The 19,139-nt window shown below is 44.9% G+C and overlaps 1 protein-coding gene across 1 annotated transcript in view; it reads right to left on the bottom strand.

Annotated features, from left to right (window-relative positions):
* MRPL38 (mitochondrial ribosomal protein L38) overlaps positions 1–19,139 on the bottom strand; it is a 70,079-nt gene that overhangs the window by 24,956 nt on the left and 25,984 nt on the right. Inside the window, exons 2-3 of the mRNA XM_077459369.1 lie at positions 18,905–19,084; positions 8,136–8,273 (exon numbers count right to left, since the gene is read on the bottom strand). Coding sequence (XP_077315495.1) covers positions 8,136–8,273; positions 18,905–19,084 — 318 coding nt within the window. The remainder of the gene's footprint in view (positions 1–8,135; positions 8,274–18,904; positions 19,085–19,139) is intronic.

Genomic DNA, 19,139 nt, shown 5'->3' with positions numbered 1-19,139 from the left:
CCCCCGACCACCCCGTTTTGAAGCCAGACCCTCAATCTGGTAAGGCCCCCAGAAGTGTGGGGACCTCTCCTATGTAACTGTAAAGGCTAAATGGGCCGGGCCCCCCTGGATCACCTCTATGTGTAGGTCCAGCCAGGCAGTCTCCAGGCCCCCACCCCCTCCCCCTCCAACCCAAAGTAAAAGGGGAACGAACATAAGTATTCCAGTCTTAGACCGGGAGCTCACGGTTCCACGTCCTGTGAAGCTTGAGGTTGCCAGTGGTTACAGTTCATCTCTGTGGTTTTGTTGCGAGCATGCTGATTCTGTGGGAAGAGAAAAAAAAAAAAAAGAAAGAAAAAGAAAAAAAAAAAAAGGGGTAAGCAACAAGCACTGAAGACACCAATCAGGGTTCGTTGTCTTGAGGATCTTGCGGTCTTCTGCGCTGAGTACGACGGTAGCGACGTGACCTCTGGGGTCTAGCTGTATTGCTTGCAGGTGGGTTTTCGTTGCCAGTCGGTAGAACAAACTCCAGCCAGTTGGGTAGTTGTAGAGCAGGAAGTCCCAGCGACCTGAGGAAATCCGGAACATCTGCGGGGTGCCGGAGGGCATATGTTCTGCCATCTTTGCGTACAATCAAGTGGAACGGGTGGCCCCACTTGTAAGCGATCCCCCGTTCATTGAGTCTCTCAAGCAGCGGTTTCATACATCTACGCATCTGGAGGGTCCTCCTCGAGACATCAGGTAAGAGGGCAATTTGGGCGCCATCAAAGTCTATTTTACCCTTGTGCCAGGCTTTGTAGATGATGTCCTCTTTAACAGTGAAATCATGCAAGCAGCAAAGAATGTCCCTAGGTCTATCGTCCGTGGAGCGTCTGGGTCCTAGCGTTCTATGGACCCTGTCAATTGCTATTGGCGTCTCCGGGGGTTGCTCTAGGCAGTTATTGAAAATGGCCGTCACAGTCGCCTTGAGATCCGCCTGTCGGGTCGCTTCTGGTAAGCCGCGTATTCGTATGTTACGCCTGCGGTTCCGATTTTCAAGATCGTCTACGGCGAGATAGAGCTGTGCGATTTGTTCGGTAACTTCCTCCTTGACCTTTTGAAGTTCAGATACCTCCTGTCGGGGGACTGAGGTGCCTGCTTCCACTGTAGCGACACGGGTGGTTACGTCCGTCATCTCCTGTCTGATCCCTGCAATCTCTCCCCTCAGTCCACCCTCAATCTTGGATGCCACTGAGTCCAAGTCTTCCCTGGTGGGCAGTTTTTGCAGGAGCGCCCATATTGTCTGCTCATTACATGGTAGAGATGGGGGATCCTGCAAGGGCAGAGCCAGTGAGGAAGTCCCTGCTTTCAGCAGCTGCCGAGCAGGGAGCAACTGTGTCCCCTGTACAGGTTACTGGGAGGCTGTGGCAGCGTGTCTGTCCCAGTGCAAAGCTCTGCAGTGTTCCCCTCCTGGGCTGCCCAGCGGCGTTAAGGACAATGAGCCCGGGAAGCAGGGGGAGAGATCGCTAGGCAGGGAGAACGGCGGCATATCATTACATGATTCTGTTCTCTCCCCTCTCCCCGCCGGCGATCCGTGCCCCGTCCTCGTGGCTGATGCGGGCGCCATCTTGGCCGGGTCCGGGGTAGAAGCCGGCGGCTGTAGCTGTACCAGGTAGCGGTCCATGTGTACCACGGGAGTCCCGGAGCTCGGGCACTACGTCGCTGCAGTCCTGGAGCAGATCGTGAGGCCGGAATGTAGGGTAAGTCTGCTGGATCGGAGCCTAGGAGAGCCGCGGCCCGGGAGCCTCAGAGAAAAGCGGCTTCACTCCCTCATGCCGAGACCACACCCCCATTTTTCTTCCTTTTGATACAATATCAGATATGGTGCGCTGACTCAGCAATCCTTCATTCACAGCCAATTGCAGCGTGTGTGCCATACACGGTATGCTTTTAAGTTCACTGTGCTCCATTGCCTTTGCCAAGTTCCGTGCATTATCTCAGACAATCAAATGCACTTTAGACTTGTCAATGTACCAAGTGTCAAGTATGGTTTTTTAAGCGTCAGATATTGCTGCTGCAGTATGTGATCCAACAAACTCACATGCGTTAAGTAAGATGTTTTGTCATCTATCCACTGAGCTGTCAGGCTTAGCATGCTCCTTGGACTGATGTCTAAACTCCAAAATGTCGGTAGTAAAACTGACTGCTATGAGGTCAGTAGTCATGAGCTCATGAACGTGTTTTCTAACACTGCAAAACAATTCAGGTAGATGGGCATCTGCAAAGTAGCGTCTTCTTGGTAGTGAGTAAAGCGGCTCAATATGTTGCATGAGCCTATGGAATCCAATGTCCTCCACAACAGAGAATGGCTGGTCGTCTAATGCAATAAATTTCAGAATTTTATCTATAATGGCATGAGCTTTGTGACTGTCACTTGCAAATTTTTTAACCTTTTCAAAGACTGTGGCCACAGATGGTGTTGAGCCTGAGGCACTTTTTGGAAGGGGCACTGTTTTCTTGCAATCTGAATGCTGAACTGGGTGATGTGTTTTCAGGTGGTGTATCAAACCTGTTGTTGAAAAATGCCTTGGCACTGTACCCCCCCTTGAAAATTTCTGCTGAGCAAAAACTACAGATTGCAAATTCTGGGCCTTCATCAGAAACTTTAAAATATTTCCATGCTGCAGACATGGTCCACCTTTGCTGGTAGTGTAGAATATTAGCATAGAATGATCTATAGTAGGAGTGAAATCTGAAGGGGGGGGGGGGAGAGAGAGAATGAAATCTATTTAATGTTTATGTTTGTCCTCTTGTTTGTCCTCTTTTACAATAGATAAACCTTCTGAAGAAGACCCCTGAGTGGGTCGAAACGCGTAAAGGATTACTTTTATCTATGTTTTACTGTGTATACAGATGTAATAGGGTTCATATGATGTAATTTCCCTGTCTATACATGTACCATTATTCACCAAGTGGAGTTCAATTTCCTGACCACCGTGTCACCCATTTAATTCTTTTATCAATAAATAATTGTATTACAAACTTTCCGCGTCATCTCAGTAGTTATTCCTACTGTGTATATATATCAGCCCTCACAGGTAATATATGCTGTTAAAAACCCCACCCAGGGGATATCTTTTTGTTTTTTCTATTTAAAAGCTAAACCCAAGGATGCAGCTTTAAAAAATAAAAAACTAACCAATCCTTTTTTTTTTTTTTCTTTTTTAATGGTGCAGCTCTTGCCATGCAAGGATGTTATGTCTGCACTGCAGTACGTCTGACTTGTACCAGAAAAATAATTGCACTGATTAAATTTGATTTGAAAATGGAATGGATTGCTTCCAAATTGCAATGATATTTTGAGCTATTCTGTAGTATACTATAATAACAATAATATATAAACTTCATGCGCTTGTCATTGAATTTGTCACTTTGACAGCATAGTATTATAAGTTATACAACACTGATATGACAGCAAACACATGATTTTTTTTTTAAACAGGACAATACGCAATAAATATAATATAGATTTATTAAATATATATTATATTTATTGTGTACTGTCATGTTTAAAAAATTCATGTGCTTGCTGTCATGTCAGTGTGTAGTATATTCTATGCTGACAAAGCGACAAATTCAATGACAAGGGCATACAATTTATAGTATAATACAGAATAGCTCAAAAAATAAATAGCATGCCATTCCATTTCAAATCATATTTAATCAGTTCAATTATATAAAATCTTTTTGCTACAAGTCAGATGTACTGCAGTGCAGACAGACAGACATTTAAATACTTTTGCATGGCAAGAGTGGCTTGTGGTTTAACAAAGGCCAAGTAGTAAGTAATGCATGTTTGACTGCTATAGACAGAAAGATCATTTCCGTTTCAGTACTATAGTAAAATAAAGAATACTACTAGTTGGATTGTTTCTGTAAGACAAAAGGCAATGCTCACTGGCGAATAGTAGTAATGGTAGCCATCCAGGAGGGACAGTGCCCACTCTTGTACTTGAGCATTTGCAGCCCTCTATGAAGCCGCCCTTCAGGTCCCAGCAGCATCTCTCATGTCCCAGCAGCGTCTCACAAGCATAAGGAGCATCCGCAGGGAAGGTGCCAACGTCTCAGCAGGGAACGTGCTTACAAGTACGGCGTCTTAACCACGAGGAACGTGCACGCCGCCCACACAAGTGACGTCACCCTCTGGTTCTCCCACCGCTACTGTGCATGCCGATAATGGCACCAAAAATTGCGCAAGAGTTCTCTTTCGGCAAAATGCCGAAAATGCCATTTTCGGACGATATGTTGTTTCGGCGGCCGAAATTTCGGTGCATCCCTAAAATTTGTAGACTGTAAATTGGGGTGGTATATAGGACCTTGAGACAGTAGATCAGGGCGACCTGGCCTGTCTATTGTCAGTCTCACAATCTCCAGGAACCAGGGCCTTCTGGGCCAGACTGGTATCCCCCCCTCTCTGAATCCTGCACAACAAATGTGGAAGGAGAGGGATCGGAGGGAAAGCATAAACCAGGCAGTACTGGCTCCATGGAACTATCAGAGCATCTGCTCCAACTGCCAGAGGATCTCTCATTAAAGACACAAACTGCTGTAGCTTGTTGTTGAACCTGGATGCCAGAAGGTCGATCTCTGGCCATCCCCAATGTTGGCAAATTTCCTGGAACACCTCTCGGTGTAGGGACCATTCCCCTGGGCAGATCTGCTGGCGGCTGAGATAATCTGCCTTCCAGTTCTCTACTTCCAGGATATGGACTGCCAATATAATTGGCAAATGTCCCTCTTCCCAGGCTAGTATGTAGTCCACCTCCTTCAGAGCTGAATGACTCCTGGTACTGTCTTGGTGGTTTATATGCCACTGTTGTGGCATTGTCGGACTGAACTCTGATGGCGCAGTCCTAAAGCTCAACCGTCCAGGATCGTAGGTGGGCAGGGTCTGCTCTGTCCCTTACCATTTCCCCTGAGCTGTGAGCCCATCTAGGGTCGCTCTCCAACCTGAGACTGGCATCTGTAGGCCGTACTCTCCAAGTTATCAGGAGAAAGGATTTTCCCTTTTTCAGCTTCTGATCCTGCAACCACCAGTTTAGGCTTAAGCATGCCTGAGGAGATAAGCCCATTGGAAAATCCAGGGCTTTTCCTCTGTTCCAAGCCAACAAGATGTCCTGCTGTAAAGGCCTGGAATGGAACAGGGCAAAAGGACCTGCCTTGGAGGATACCATGCTCTTGCTTGGACTGTGTTTAGAATCAGACCTAAATATCTTAGACTTTGAGCTGTTCTCAAAGCTGACTTTTCGATATTTATGATCCAGCCTAAGCTTTTCATATACCTCACCGTGTATATTATGCTCTGTTATAGAGCATGTACTGAGTGATCTCTGAGCAGGTGGTCAAACAGATACCCGAGCACCAGGATCCCTTGGGCCCTTAAGCTACCCAGTACTGGTGCTAGGACCTTTATGAACACCCGGGAAGCTGTAGAAAGCCCGAAGGGTAGCACCACAAACTGAAAATGTTCCTTGTCGTTTTGACATACCGCAAAACGTAGGAACCTCTGATTAGGCTGAAAGATAGGCAAGTGTAGGTATGCGTCCTTTATATCAATGAAGGTTAAAAAGTCTCCCCTCTGGAGTGAGGTTACTACTGAGTGGACCGACTCCATCTGAAAGGACTGTATCAAAAGATACTTGTTCAGGGATCTTAGGTACAAAATGAGCCTTGTTTGGTTTCTGAACAGTAAATAGGTTTGAGTAAAACTCTGTGCCCCTTTTGGATACCAGAACCCCTACAATCACTCCTTGATGCACTAGATGTAGTGCCTGAAGCAGTAAGTTTCTTCTTGGAGGATCCAAGGGAACGCTGGATCTTAGAAACCTCTGAGGGGGCACCCCTCGTAACGCCAGCCTGTAACCGCAAGCTATAATTGAGGTGACCCACTCGTCCTGAATTTTTTTACAAATGTCCGCAAAGTGCAGCAGCCTTCCCCCCACCTGATGGAGGGAGGCGTCCCCTCAAAAGGAGGGCTTGGTGCTGGTTTTAGAAGAATTTTGGACCCAGGGCCTTTTCTGGCCCTGGCATTGTGGCTTGCCCCTGGCCCTAGCGTCCTGTTGACGGCAGAACTGCCTTGACGTTGAAACATTTGAGAAAGCAGTCCCTGGGCTTTTAAAATGAGGGACGTTTCCCCATGAAAGCGAGAAACCAACCAATAACTTTTTACAAGGAAGCTCGGCTGACCAGTTCTTAAGCCATAAAAGTCTGTGCATATGTACAGACAAGAGCCAGACGAGAAACCTGCTGTATTTGATCCTTTAAAGCATCAACAGGAAAACACAGCGCTTGAGGAATATCTGTCTTACTTTCAGGCAGATCATCCTCCTGGTTAGGCCTATCAGGCCGTTAGACCTGATCCTTTATGGACTGGCAAATACCAATTGCTGCAACAGCTGGTTGAATAGCTGAACTGGCCAACGAAAAGGAAGCTTTTAATAATTACAATTTCTTGTCAGCAGGGTCTTTCAAGCCCTGTGCTTTATCTACCAGACAAGTTAAGTTCTTGTTTGAAGGAAGATTGCTGAATCTACGGCTGGCATGCTCCATTTTTTTTTACAAACTTTTCATTTATGGGATATAAAAGGGAAAACCTTTTAGGAGGTTAAAAAATGTCCTGTCAGGAAGTTCCCAATCAACATACACCGCCTGTTCCAACAGGGGGTGTAGCGGGAAAGTCTGTGCGACCTGAAAGGGTCTCAGAGATCCCAAAGAGGACCAGGGGGGCTCGGTCACCTCTGTAAGAGGCAGCTTAAAGGCAGAACTAACAATTTCGGTCAGAGCCAGGATCAAAAACCTCTGTGACTGTGGGGCAGACATCGAGTGGATATCTTCTTGTCCAGCTTGCTCGAAAGCAGACTCATCTGCCGGGCAGTCAACTGAATCCTGAGCTTTAAGCTCTTCCACATCCTCAACCCATTCCTGCTCCAGACGAGTCCAGGGAGGGGGACCTGTCATGCTTCCTGCCACCCTGTGGGATGGAGGCAATCATGTCGGCAAATCCTGTGCTCTAACTCGACTAGGGCTGAGGACAGTTCATCCTTAGTGATAAAGGGTGAAGCAGCAGTGTTGACTGTAGGCAGAATACCAGATAGGCACAGCGGCTCAGATTGCCTGGGAGACGCTGGTATTTCAGGGGACACAACACTAGGTATATGACTAGGTTCATCAGGAACTACTGATGATGTAGGTGTGCCCTTCCGTTTGGTGTTAGCACCGCTCCTCTTTTTGGAAGACATTCAATGCCTGCAAACAAAGAGTACATGGGTGTAATTAAAACACTTCAGAAGGGAGACCCTTTAATAGGGCTCTTCCTGTATGGGAAGGGTTATATAGGGGATCACTTCCTGTCTGAAGACCTTTGGTCTATCAGCGTCCCTTCACCTAATGATGAAGCATAACCCAGCAGGTAATGGATATTAGCCTGACTCTGTGTCCCATGATGTACGAAAAAGAAATGTGCCTTTTTTCTCAAAATATTTCTTCCCAATATGCGAGTGCACCTAGGCACAGTTATGCATACAACCTCATAGCTGTATGTTTGTAGTATGAGATCTCAGGTACTGCTGTCTGACTGATACTCTCTGAAAATTTGGAGTGAGATTTGGTGATGTCACTACTGTGCTGCTCGCTGTCCTCCTTGTTAGAGGCTCTTACGTGCCCTGCTTCAACCCAAATGATCACCACCTCACAAAAGGTACAGAACAAGGTATTCCAATTTAGTAATGGAAGAAAGAGCTGTTGGGACACCACCGGCAACACCGGTGGTTAGTCCTTTGCCCTTTGTCTGACTTTTTGGGGCATTGCTTCCAGAGTTCAGTTCCTCTTTTACAGAAGTAGAAAGCCATTTTTTTCAGAGTGAAAACAGTTCAGAGCCTTCATTTTATGGCTGTCAGTCTCAATTAGGTATATTTCTGACCACATTCTGATCCAGTGGCAGAGGAAGAAGTACAGACATTTGAATAGGGACATGGACAAAAAAAAAAAAGAACAGAACAGAAATGATAGGTAAACACTCTGTCCAAAACTATGCATTAAAAGGAGGACTCAGCTAAGGAAAGAAATCTATGGCAACATACATAGATAAAACCATAAACTATGCAAACCAGATAACATACATGTACGGTGACGTGCAGCTCTTTCTAATTCTGTGTTACTTTGATTGTCCTTCCATATCTTCATCCGGGCCTTCTTTAATTCTGTTAAAGAGGGTGTCAAATAGGGTAACCCAATGTCCACCTTCTCTGGCACGCCATCTGGTGAAAAACAACAAAATACAAAAAAAAACAAAAAAACAAGTGTAATTGCTGGTAATAAACTCCTGAACTGCTCTCTTTAAAGTGGTGTTCCGCCAGGGGGAAAAAAAAAAAACATTAAAAAGTCACAAATACTGTAGCTGCTGACTTTTAATATATGGACACTTACCTGCGATGTCGGCATCCCAGCCGATCTCCGGATTGGCTCCCGGGTGCTGCCGCTACCATTCCTGGTAAGGGAAACTGGCAGTGAAGCCATATTGCGCATGTAAAGTGTGCTGCGCTTTCTAACTGGCGCGGCGGTGGAAGGTGCAAATTTTCAAGGGACAGCGCCGCAGTCTCCTGGAAGTGAGGAAAGGTACCTGTCAAAAACAGGTTCCCGTCCCCCCCCCCCCCCCTCCCCCCTAAAAAGTGGAAAATGCGGCACCGGAGGAAGGGGGGGGGCAGATAAGTGATAGTTCCACTTTTGGATGTAACTCAGCTTTAACCTCCTGCTTTACATACAGTATAGCAAATTTGCAATGAGTACACAGCTATTGTTACAGTGCCATAAAATTTCTTTATAAAAAAAAAAAAAAAAGTAGACAAAATTTGAATCACAATATATTTGTCACTATTTTATATAAATAACATAAAACTTTGCTTATTAGCGCAATGCTAGTTTACTTGCAAATTTCATAATACAAGATGTGTTTGAAATGAAATCTGGATACACCTAGCCTCATCACTCTTGGTGGCCGACTAGAACGTCACAGGTTGCCCATCAAGGCTTTGTAACATATCAGAACCTTTATCTTAAAGAAGAGTCATGCCCCCTGGCAGGAGGAGTATGGGAATAAAAGCTTGGCTCCAGACCACCTGGTGTAATAAAGGTTTAAGTGCTTGATTAACATGTCTGCAAACAGCTTCAAAGAAAGCCACTGCTGCCAAGATTACTAATGGACTGAGCTACAGGAGATGAAAGAATAGCCATCACTGGAGATCTGACTCAGATGGCAATGATTCATGGACAAACACTGCCCCTAGTGACGCTACAGCACGCTTCCTGGAGGATGGACAGATATTAGAACTGCCTGTTATCGCTTTTCCATTGGAAAGAAGGATGGGTGTTGTATATAGGTGGGGTCCGAATGCAGTTTAAAAGAGCTCATTAAATGGAGAGTCTCTCTCTGGCCATCGAGCCCAGCTGAAGGATAGCGACCACCCAGGACGACCTTACGCAACGTATCATTGATGTTCTTTTGTTTTATATGCTCTATAATATTTTACTTTAGTGTTTATATGTTAGTGTTCCTATTTGATTGGGAAATAAATAAGACTCTTGTTTTATTAAGCAGTATGTTTGTTTAACCACTTACAGACCGGACCATTTTGCTGGTCAAAGACCAGACCACTTTTTGCGATTCGGCACTGCGTCGCTTTAACTGACAATTGCGCGGTCGTGGGACGTGGCTCCCAAACAAAATTGACGTCCTTTTTTTTTCCCCACAAATAGAGCTTTCTTTTGGTGGTAAGGGATCACCCCTGCGGTTTTTATTTTTTGTGCTATAAACAAAAATAGAGCGACAATTTTGAAAAAAACTCATTATTTTTTACTTTTTGTTATAATAAATATCCCCGAAAAATATTATAAAAAAACATTTTTTTCCCTCAGTTTAGGCCGATACGTATTCTTGTACATATTTTTGGTAAAAAAAAAAAAAAAAAAAAAAAAAATCGCAATAAGCGATTATTGATTGGTTTGCGCAAAAGTTATAGCATTTACAAAATAGGGATAGTTTTATGGCATTTTTTATTAATAATTTTTTTTTTACTAGTAATAGCGGCGATCAGCGATTTTTATTGTGACTGTGACATTGCGGCGGACACATCGGATATTTTTGACACATTTTTGGGACCAGTGTCATTCATACAGTAATCACTGCTATATAAATGCAGTGATTCCTGTGTAAACGGCACTGGCAGTGAAGGGGTTAAGTGTTCCTAGTGGTGTGTTACTAACTGTGGGGGGGGGGGGGTGGGGCTGGGCTTTCATTTAGTGAACACTGATAGTTTCATAGTTAGTTTCATAGTTAGTAAGGTTGAATAAAGACACCAGTCCATCCAGTTCAACCTGAGTGTCTACAATTGTCCCTATACCTGTACATAGCACACTCACATTGGCCCCTGCCCTCAAGGAGCCCACAATCCAAGGTCCCCATTCATATACTAGGGACAATTTTGGAAGAAGCCAATTAACCTACCTGCATATCTTTGGAGTGTGGGAGGAAACCGGAGTACCCGGAGGAAACCCACGCAGGCACAGGGAGAACATGCAAACTCCAGGTAGGTAGTGTCATGGTTGGGATTTGAACCAGCGACCCTTCTTACTGCTAGGCGAGAGTGCTAACCACAGCATTTCCTCCATTGAGCCGCCCTGTGAGACGATTGCGGGTATGCCCGTGGCGATGGCAGGGCGGCATTGAAGATTGGACGTACCTGTACGCCAATATGCCTGCCCGTGCCATTCTGCCGACGTACATCGGTGTGCGCCGGTCGGGAACTGATTAATAGCTAACCTTATTGTACCATCACCATTAACATTATCAGAGTTTTGCAAGCTAGCTAACTACAGGAACAGACAAGTTAATACATATATATGGAATAAATAGAGGGAATCCATAATCACCCGTATTATTTATTTCATACACACACACACACACACACACACACACACACACACACAAACCAACCCACTCCTCACATTTTGTAAACATTTAATTATATATTTTCATGTGAGAACACTGAAGAAATTACACTTTGCTACAATGTAAAGTAGTGAGTGTACAGCTTGTATAACTGTAAATTTGCTGTCCCCTCAAAATAACACGACAGCCATTAATGTCTAAACTGTTTGCAACAAAAGCGAGCACACACCTAAGTGAAAAAGTCCAAATTGGGCCCAATTAGCCATTTTCTCTCCCCGGCGCCATGTGATTCATTAGTGTTACAAGGTCTCAGGTGTGAATGGGGAGCAGGTGTGTTAAATTTGTCGTTATTGTACTCAGTCTCTCATCCTGTTCACTGAAAGTTCAACATGGCCCCTCATGGCAAAGAACTCTCTGAGGATCTGGAAAATAAGATTTTTATAACAGCTTACCTGTAAAAATCCTTTTCTTGGAGTACATCATGGGACACAGAGCCTTAGTTATTAACTTAATGGGTATATAGGCACCTTCAGGTGATGGACACTGGTATACCCAATACAGGAATTTCACTCCCTATATAAACCCTCCTCCTTCTAGGAGTACTCTGTTTTTGTAGCAAAGCAATATATCTAAACCCCAAAGAGGGGAGGGACCTCTGTGTCCCATGATGTACACCAAGAAAAGGATTTTACAGGTAAGCTGTTATAAAAATCTTATTTTGTTTATTGTACATCATGGGACACAGAGCCTTAGTTATTAACTTAATGGGACGTCCCATAGCAATACTATTTGAGGGGAGAGAGAGAGAAACAACCGGCAGGGTGCCCCCAGACTTGAGGACCTATACTGCTGCCTGCAGCACACTGGCAATACCCTCATACCTCCTTACATACAGTTGATAACATTTGGTGAATGTATGTACTGAAGACCAAGTTGCGGCCTTGCAGATCTGAGCCATGGAGGCCTGGTGCTCAAGAAGCACTAACCAACCTGGTAGAGTGCGCTTTGACTTGGAAAGGGGGAATCTTATCCCTTAAATCATAAGTCTGAATTATAACTTGCCAAATCCACTTAACGACAGTGGTTTTCTTAGGACCCACTGGCAGAATAAATAAAACATGAGTCTTCCGAATGTGAGCAGTCTTCTTTAAATACTTTGACTGCTCTCAAGACAATGTAGTGACTTTTCTTCCCTGGAACATATTTTTGGAAGAAACAATGGCAGGACAATATCTTGGTTCAGGTGAAAACCGGAGACTACTTTTGGCAAAAAATTTGGACCAGGGCGTAACACCACTCTGTCCTCATGAATAATCAAGTATAGCTCTTTACAAGAAAGAGCTGCTAATTCTGAAACCCTCCTTGAGGATATAGCAACCAAGAACACCAGCTTCCTTGTCAGAAGGACTATGGGAATATGCTGTATCGGTTCAAATGGCTGTTTTTGTAACACTGACAAAACCAAGTTCAAGTCCCAAGGGTTCAAAAGGTGGTGATCTAACTGGTGGATTAATCCGCATCACCCCTTGAATAAAACCCTGGACTAAAGAATGTATAGCAAGCGGTCTTTGAAATAAGATAAAGCTGAGACTTGGCCTTTCATAGTACTCAAGGCCAACTTCATACCATGCCCTAATTGTAAAAAGCAAAGAATTCTGCCTGATATATCTCAGAGGGTGCCAACCCTTGGATTCACACCAGGAAAACATAAGCCCTCCAGACTCTATAATATATAGTTCTGGAAGCTGGCTTCCTTGCATTAAAGTAGAGCTAATGGAACCAGAAAGCCCACGTTTCTTCAGAATGTGGGTTTCAATAGTCAAGCCATTAAATTTAGCGCTTGCAAAGTAGGATGGAATATCGGCACCTGTGAGAGTAGGTCTGGCCGCAGTGGAAGGGACCATGGATCCTCCACTGCCATCTTTACTATTTCGGCATACCATAACCTTCTGGGCCATGCTAGTGCTACCAGAATTACCTGTTTTCTTTCCAGCTTGATTCTGCAAACAAGTGGTGGCAGCAACTGAATAGAGGGGAGTGCATATAAACCATTGAGAACTGATCCCACGGGGTCACCAACACATCTGTTCTACATGTGAATGGATCCCTTGTCCTAGACACAAGTTGACTAACTTCATTTTGTATCTTGATGCTAGAAGATCTTCGTCCGGTCACCTGTCTTTGACTAACAGTCTGAAAAATGTCAGGGTGAAGAGACCATTCCCCTAAGAATAATTGGTGGCGACTTAAGTAGTCCATCTGCCAATTCTCTATTCCCAGAATGAACACTGCTGATGGGCATGGAATATGCTTTTCTGCCTAAGCTAGAATATAGTTCACCTCTGTCTACACTGCAAGACTACTGGTGTCCCCTTGGTGATTGATATAGGCCATTGCTGTGGTTTTGTCAGATTGAAACCTGACAGGACAATTCCGTAACCTGGAAGTCCAGGCGTTCAGAACCAGATGCACTCCACGAATCTCTAGGATATTGATGGGCAAGGCTCTTTTGGTTCTTGACCACTGTCCCTGGACAGTTGCCTTCTCCAGTACTGCTCCCCAGCCTGAAAAGCTGGCGTCTGTTACCACTTTCCAGATAACTGGTCTGAAGGATTTTTCTTTAAGCAGATTCTGGGTTAGTAACCACCAATTGAGGCTTTGGGACACCCTTGGGGAGAGCCGCATTGGCAAGTCTAAAGCTTGGATCATTTTGTTCCAAGCATAAAGCATACCGTTTTGCAATAGTCTTGAATGGAACAGCTTCGAATGAAGCCACCATCTTTCCAAACAACCTCATGCAAAGGAGAATGGAGGGATCTCCTTTCGACCTGACCATCCACACCAACTCTCTTATGGAGTTGATTTTTGCCTGAAGCAAGAACACTTTTGTTCTGGCCTGTATCTATGATCAGACCCAAATACTCTAGCTTTTTAGCGGCTTTAAAGAGGAAGTAAACCCCGCCAAAAAAATTCTAATTTTCAAATGTTTGGATATTTATTAACATCGGCAATCATAATAGCTATAAATAATCCAAAAACGAGCGTTATAAATACCTTTTTTAGAAGTTTTATATTACACATCTTCCGGGTATCGCCCGCGCCATTGTTAGTGCTGATTTTAGAAGCCTTTGCGGACGTCATTTCCGCCCTTAGTTGGTGTCCCTCACGAAATCTCGCACATGCGCCGTAGCGTCATAACCAAGCCTCGATCTCGATTGCCGTTACTACGGCAACAGCATTTCGTCACATGAAATGCCGATCAAGGGTGTAATATATGTAGTGAACAGCATAGCTGTTTCCTTATATATATTACTCGAACATAGGCATTATAGATTTATTCAACCTAATTTAGATGTAATAACCTGGAAAAACGATATTTAAGAAAACATTAAAGAAGAAAATTTGGTTTTCTATTTTCTCTGCTCTGATTCACTCCCCTGCGTGACGTCTTGTTCAGTCACAAGGGGGAGTATCAGGAAGAGCAGAATGATATCTACATCACGAGACTTCTCCTCTGTGCCAGTCAGAGGAGAATCTCACATACATACAATGCAGGCAAGCCAAAAAAACACACGCGGCAAAGGATACATGCCGCGCTTGAAAGTCCATACTGCGCAATCGCGCATGACGTCATGGACCATAAAAAGGCGATTTTTATCAAAACTAAACAAGTAAGTGCACTTTCTCAGGCAGCGATCAGCTGCCTGTGTTAAGTAGTATCTGACAAGCTAAACATGTATCTGAGGGTTTACAACCACTTTAAGGAAGACTTCTCTAGGTTGAGAATCCAACCCAGATTTTCATTTAATTTGTTGTAATGTGTACACTTTGCTCCAAAAGAGCCACTGATTGGTCTATTATTAATAGATTGTTTAGGTACACCAAGACTGTTATGCCCTGTGCCCTTAACCTGGCTAGAGGTGGGGCCAGTACTTTTGTGAACACCCAGGGTGCTGTGGCTAGCCTGAAGGGCAAGGCTACAAACTGTAAGTGCTGCCGTTATATTTCGAACCACAGAAACCTTAAGTGAGCGGGAAATATAGGGACATGCAGATATGCATCCCTGATGTCGATAGACACCAGAAGTTCTCCTCCTTTTAGGATAGAAACTACTGACCTGATTGACTCCATGCAAAAGGAGTGGATCTTTAGGAACATATTTAGACTCTTTAGATCTAGAATGGGTCTGACATCCCCATTCCGTTTTGGTACCGTAAAGAGGTTTGAATAAAACCCCAAACCTTGCTCTTCTGTGGGGATCTGTATGATCACCCCCTCAGCTAGTAATCGGTCTAATGCCTGAAACAGAGATTGCGAGGCTGAAAAAGGTTCATCTACTGTTGTTTCCTCTGCAGGGGAGTAATCAGTTTGCCCTTTTTCCTGATCATCCCTCATTCTCTACCCACTGTTCCCTTGATAAGGGGTCTAAGGTGGGGGAAGAGGATCCAACATGCTTCCTATCCTTTTGGATAGCGGATATGATTAAAGTCGCTCTTGCCAGACTTCTGAGTATTGCAGAAGTCTTCCCACCACTCTGGCGGGGGGGGGGGGGCCTCTTCATAATGAGGCTTTAGCATTCTGCTTTGCAGATTTCTGGCTCCAGGGCTTCTTCTGTACCTGGGCCTGACCCTGAGGCTTTGTTCCAGAATCTGACGGTGGAGGCTGTCGCCATTGCCTAGAGGCGGATGCCCCTGGTGCAGGGGAAAGAGTCAGTTTAAATGAAGGGCATTTATACTTTTTGACTGCCAGGAGTACTCTTCCCTACTAGAAATCGTTTGGATAGATTTGTCCAAATCCTCCCCAAATAGCCATGAAAAGGGAAACTAGTCAGAAGCCTTTTGCAAGGTGCTTCGGCTTAACCACAGGGTCCTATACAGGTGTAGTAGCACAAGTGCAAGGCCGCCTGGTGAATAGAGTCTTTCATGGCGTCTATGGCAAAACACAGCGCCCTTGGTAGTTTGGCCAAATCGTAGGCCTGTTGTGCAGGGACCTCTTTAAGGACTTGTCTAAACTGGTTCCTTAGGGACTGACAGATGCCTATTGCTGCAACTGCAGGCTGAGTAACCGCATCTATAAAAAGGAGGATTTTAACAGAAATTCCAATCTTTTATCAGTTGGATCTGTAAGCATTTGTGCATTGTCTGCTGGACAAGTTAGGTTATTAATCACACTGGAAATCGCAACATCAACTGCTGGTACTTTCCATCTTGTGGTGAATTTCTCCTCCACTGGGAAAGAGTGCTGTGCATCTCTTTGGAGGGAGTGATCCCATTCAGTATACATAAACTTTTCTAATAAAGCATGTAAAGGAAACACATGAAAAAAAATAAAAATAAAAAAAAGGCTGTGAAGGTTTTAAGGAACCTAAAAAGAAACAAAACTATCAACTGACTCTGCAAGAGGTAGCTTGAAAGAGGCAGAAACCATCTCTGTAAAAGATTGTATTAGCAATTTCTCAGATTGCGAGGCTGAAAAAGGTTCATATACCGTTGTTTCCTCTGCAGAGGAGTAATTGGTTTGCCTTTCTTCCTGATCACCTGAGGGTAACCCTCATCCTCTCCCCACTGTTTCCTTGGTAAGGGGTCTAGGTTGGGGAGGGGATGCAGATGCGATTAAAGTCGCTAATTTTCCTTCTAGGCCCTGCAGGGCGGAGGTAAAAATGCATTTTCAGTCATGTATACAGGGGCTGAAATGTGAGAAGCAGTTGCACCACAAATTGGTCCCAATGACTCACCCTGGCTTGCCATATCTGGTATCTCAGGCGAGGATGACAGTGTGGGAACATGACTGAGTTCCCAGCACCTGGGGTGGAATTTTTGGTACCTTTGGGGTGTTGGGAGCCATAGTGCTGAGCACAAAAAACAAAATAATTCAGAATGAGGAATCCACCTTGGCTTTTGAGACCACACGTGCCGTTTAGCTGGGACTTCTGAGGTGACGGAGAAGCAACATACTAAGGTATGCATTTACTGCCTCTAGTGGACTTTAGGCATGACAACATTTTACTTATGTAAGAAAAAAGCATAGGTGGAATTTTTACAGTTCCTAGGCTTCCTCCCTTACCCTTTTCTTGCTGCAGGATACTGCTGTAACAGACAGATCCAAACTTCCCCCATCACAGCATGCTGCGTTAGCAAACCTTTAAGGACTGGGTCCCTATCCCCACTGCCTTGGACCTGTATAGCACCCCTCAGGAAAACTTTAGGTAATGTAGCATGACCAAAAAAGTCCTGGGTCCTGCCCTACAAAGAGGCATTATAGGCTTGTTCTTCCATGTGAGGGCCAGGCACCATACACAGGCTCTGTGTCCCATGATGTACGATAAAGAAAAAAAATAATTTTTGCTCTACATAAAGATGGCCTAGGCTATAAGAAGATTGCCAACAACCTGAAATTGAGCTGCAGCACGATGGCCAAGGCCATACAGAGGTTTAACAGGACAGGTTCCACTCAGAACAGGCCAACCCATGGTTGACCAAAGAAGTTGAGTGCACATGCTCAGTGTCATATCCAGAGGTTGTCTTTGGGAAACGGACCTTACAGTGCTGCCAGCATTGCTGCAGAGCTTGAATACGCCGCACACTGCATCAAATTGGTCTGCATGGCTGTCATCCCAGAAGGAAGCCTCTTCTAAAAGACGATACAAGAAAGCCAGTTTGCTGAAGACAAGCAGATCAAGAACATGGATTACTGGAATGAGACCAAAATAAACTTATTTGGTTCAGATGGTGTCTAGCATGTGTGGCGGCAACCAGGTGAGTACAAAGTCAAGTGTGTCTTGCCTACAGTCAAGCATGGTGATGGGAGTGTCATGGTCTGGGGCTGCATGAGTGCTGCTGACACTGGGGAGCTATAGTTCCTTGAGGGAACCATGAATGCCAACATGTACTGTGACATACTGAAGCAGAGCATGATCCCCTCCTGTGACATACTGAAGCAGAGCATGATCCCCTCCCTTTTGGAGACTGGGCTGCAGGGCAGTATTCCAACATAACGACCCCAAACACACCTCCAAGACGACCACTGCCTTGCTAAAGAAGCTGAGGGTAAAGGTGATGGACTGGCCAAGCATGTCCCCAGACCTAAACCCTATGAAGCATCTGTGGAGCATCCTCAAAGGTGGAGGAGTGCAAGGTCTCAAACATCCACCAGCTCCATTATGTCATCATGGAGAAGTGGCAGAGGACTCCAGTGACAACCTGTGAAGCTCTGAAGAACTCTATGCCCAGGGGGGTTAAGGCAGTGCTGGAAAATAATGGTGGCCACACAAAATACTGACACTTTGGGCCCAATTTGAACATTTTCACTTACACCCCTTTCACACCAGGGCGTTTTGCAGGCACTATAGCGTTAGAAATAGCGCCTGCAATCCGCTCTAAAGAAGCTGCACCATTGTGTGTAGTGTGAAACCCCAGAGGGCTTTCACACTACAGCGGTGCGCTGGTAGGACGTCAGAAAAAAGTCCTGCCAGCAGCTTCTTTGGAGCGGTGAAGGAGCAATGTGTTTACCGCTCCCTCCACCGCTGCTCCCCATTGAAATCAATGGGGCAGCGCTGTAATACCGCCGGCAAAACGCCGCTATTGCGGCGTATTGCCGGTGGTTTTAACCCTTTTCGCGGCCGCTAGCGGGGGTAAGAGCGCCCCGCTAGCGGCCGAAATGCGCTGCAAACCCAGCGGTAAAACGACGCTAAAAATAACGGCGTTTTACCGCCGATGCAATGGGCGGTGTGGTGTGAAAGGGGTCTTAGGGTTGTACTCACTTTTGTTGACAGCGGTTTAGACAATAATGGCTGTGTGTTATTTTGGAGAGGACAGCAAATTTACATTACTATATTTTTATATTTATTAATGTATATGCAAGCCTGTTGGACCTTGATAAAAAAAAAGTGTAGGTGTGACAGCAGCATAGTTCAACTGGAAATGAGCATCTGCTTTAATACATTACCATCTGTCGGCTGCAGATATTGTCTGTATGTCTTCCACCAGACCGGTTTGTTCATTTCTGCCTCAGCTACTTTTTTATACCGTTTAAAGCTGCGATATTTCTTGAGAAATTCCAGGTTTTTACCTTCAAACTGCTCATTAGGAAGAGGACCCAGAGGAGCAGCTCGGCGGAAAAGAGCAGCTGTGAACACAAGAATACAAGAATCAATATGTAAACAGAAACACACACAATACAC

Source organism: Lithobates pipiens, unplaced genomic scaffold, assembly GCF_037356315.1.
Source record: "Lithobates pipiens isolate NorthernLeopardFrog02 unplaced genomic scaffold, aLitPip1_a1.2 Scaffold_28, whole genome shotgun sequence".
Taxonomy (NCBI): Eukaryota; Metazoa; Chordata; class Amphibia; order Anura; family Ranidae; genus Lithobates; species Lithobates pipiens.
The sequence above is the reverse complement of the archived record's forward strand: the minus strand, read 5'-3'. Positions and strand labels throughout refer to the sequence as shown.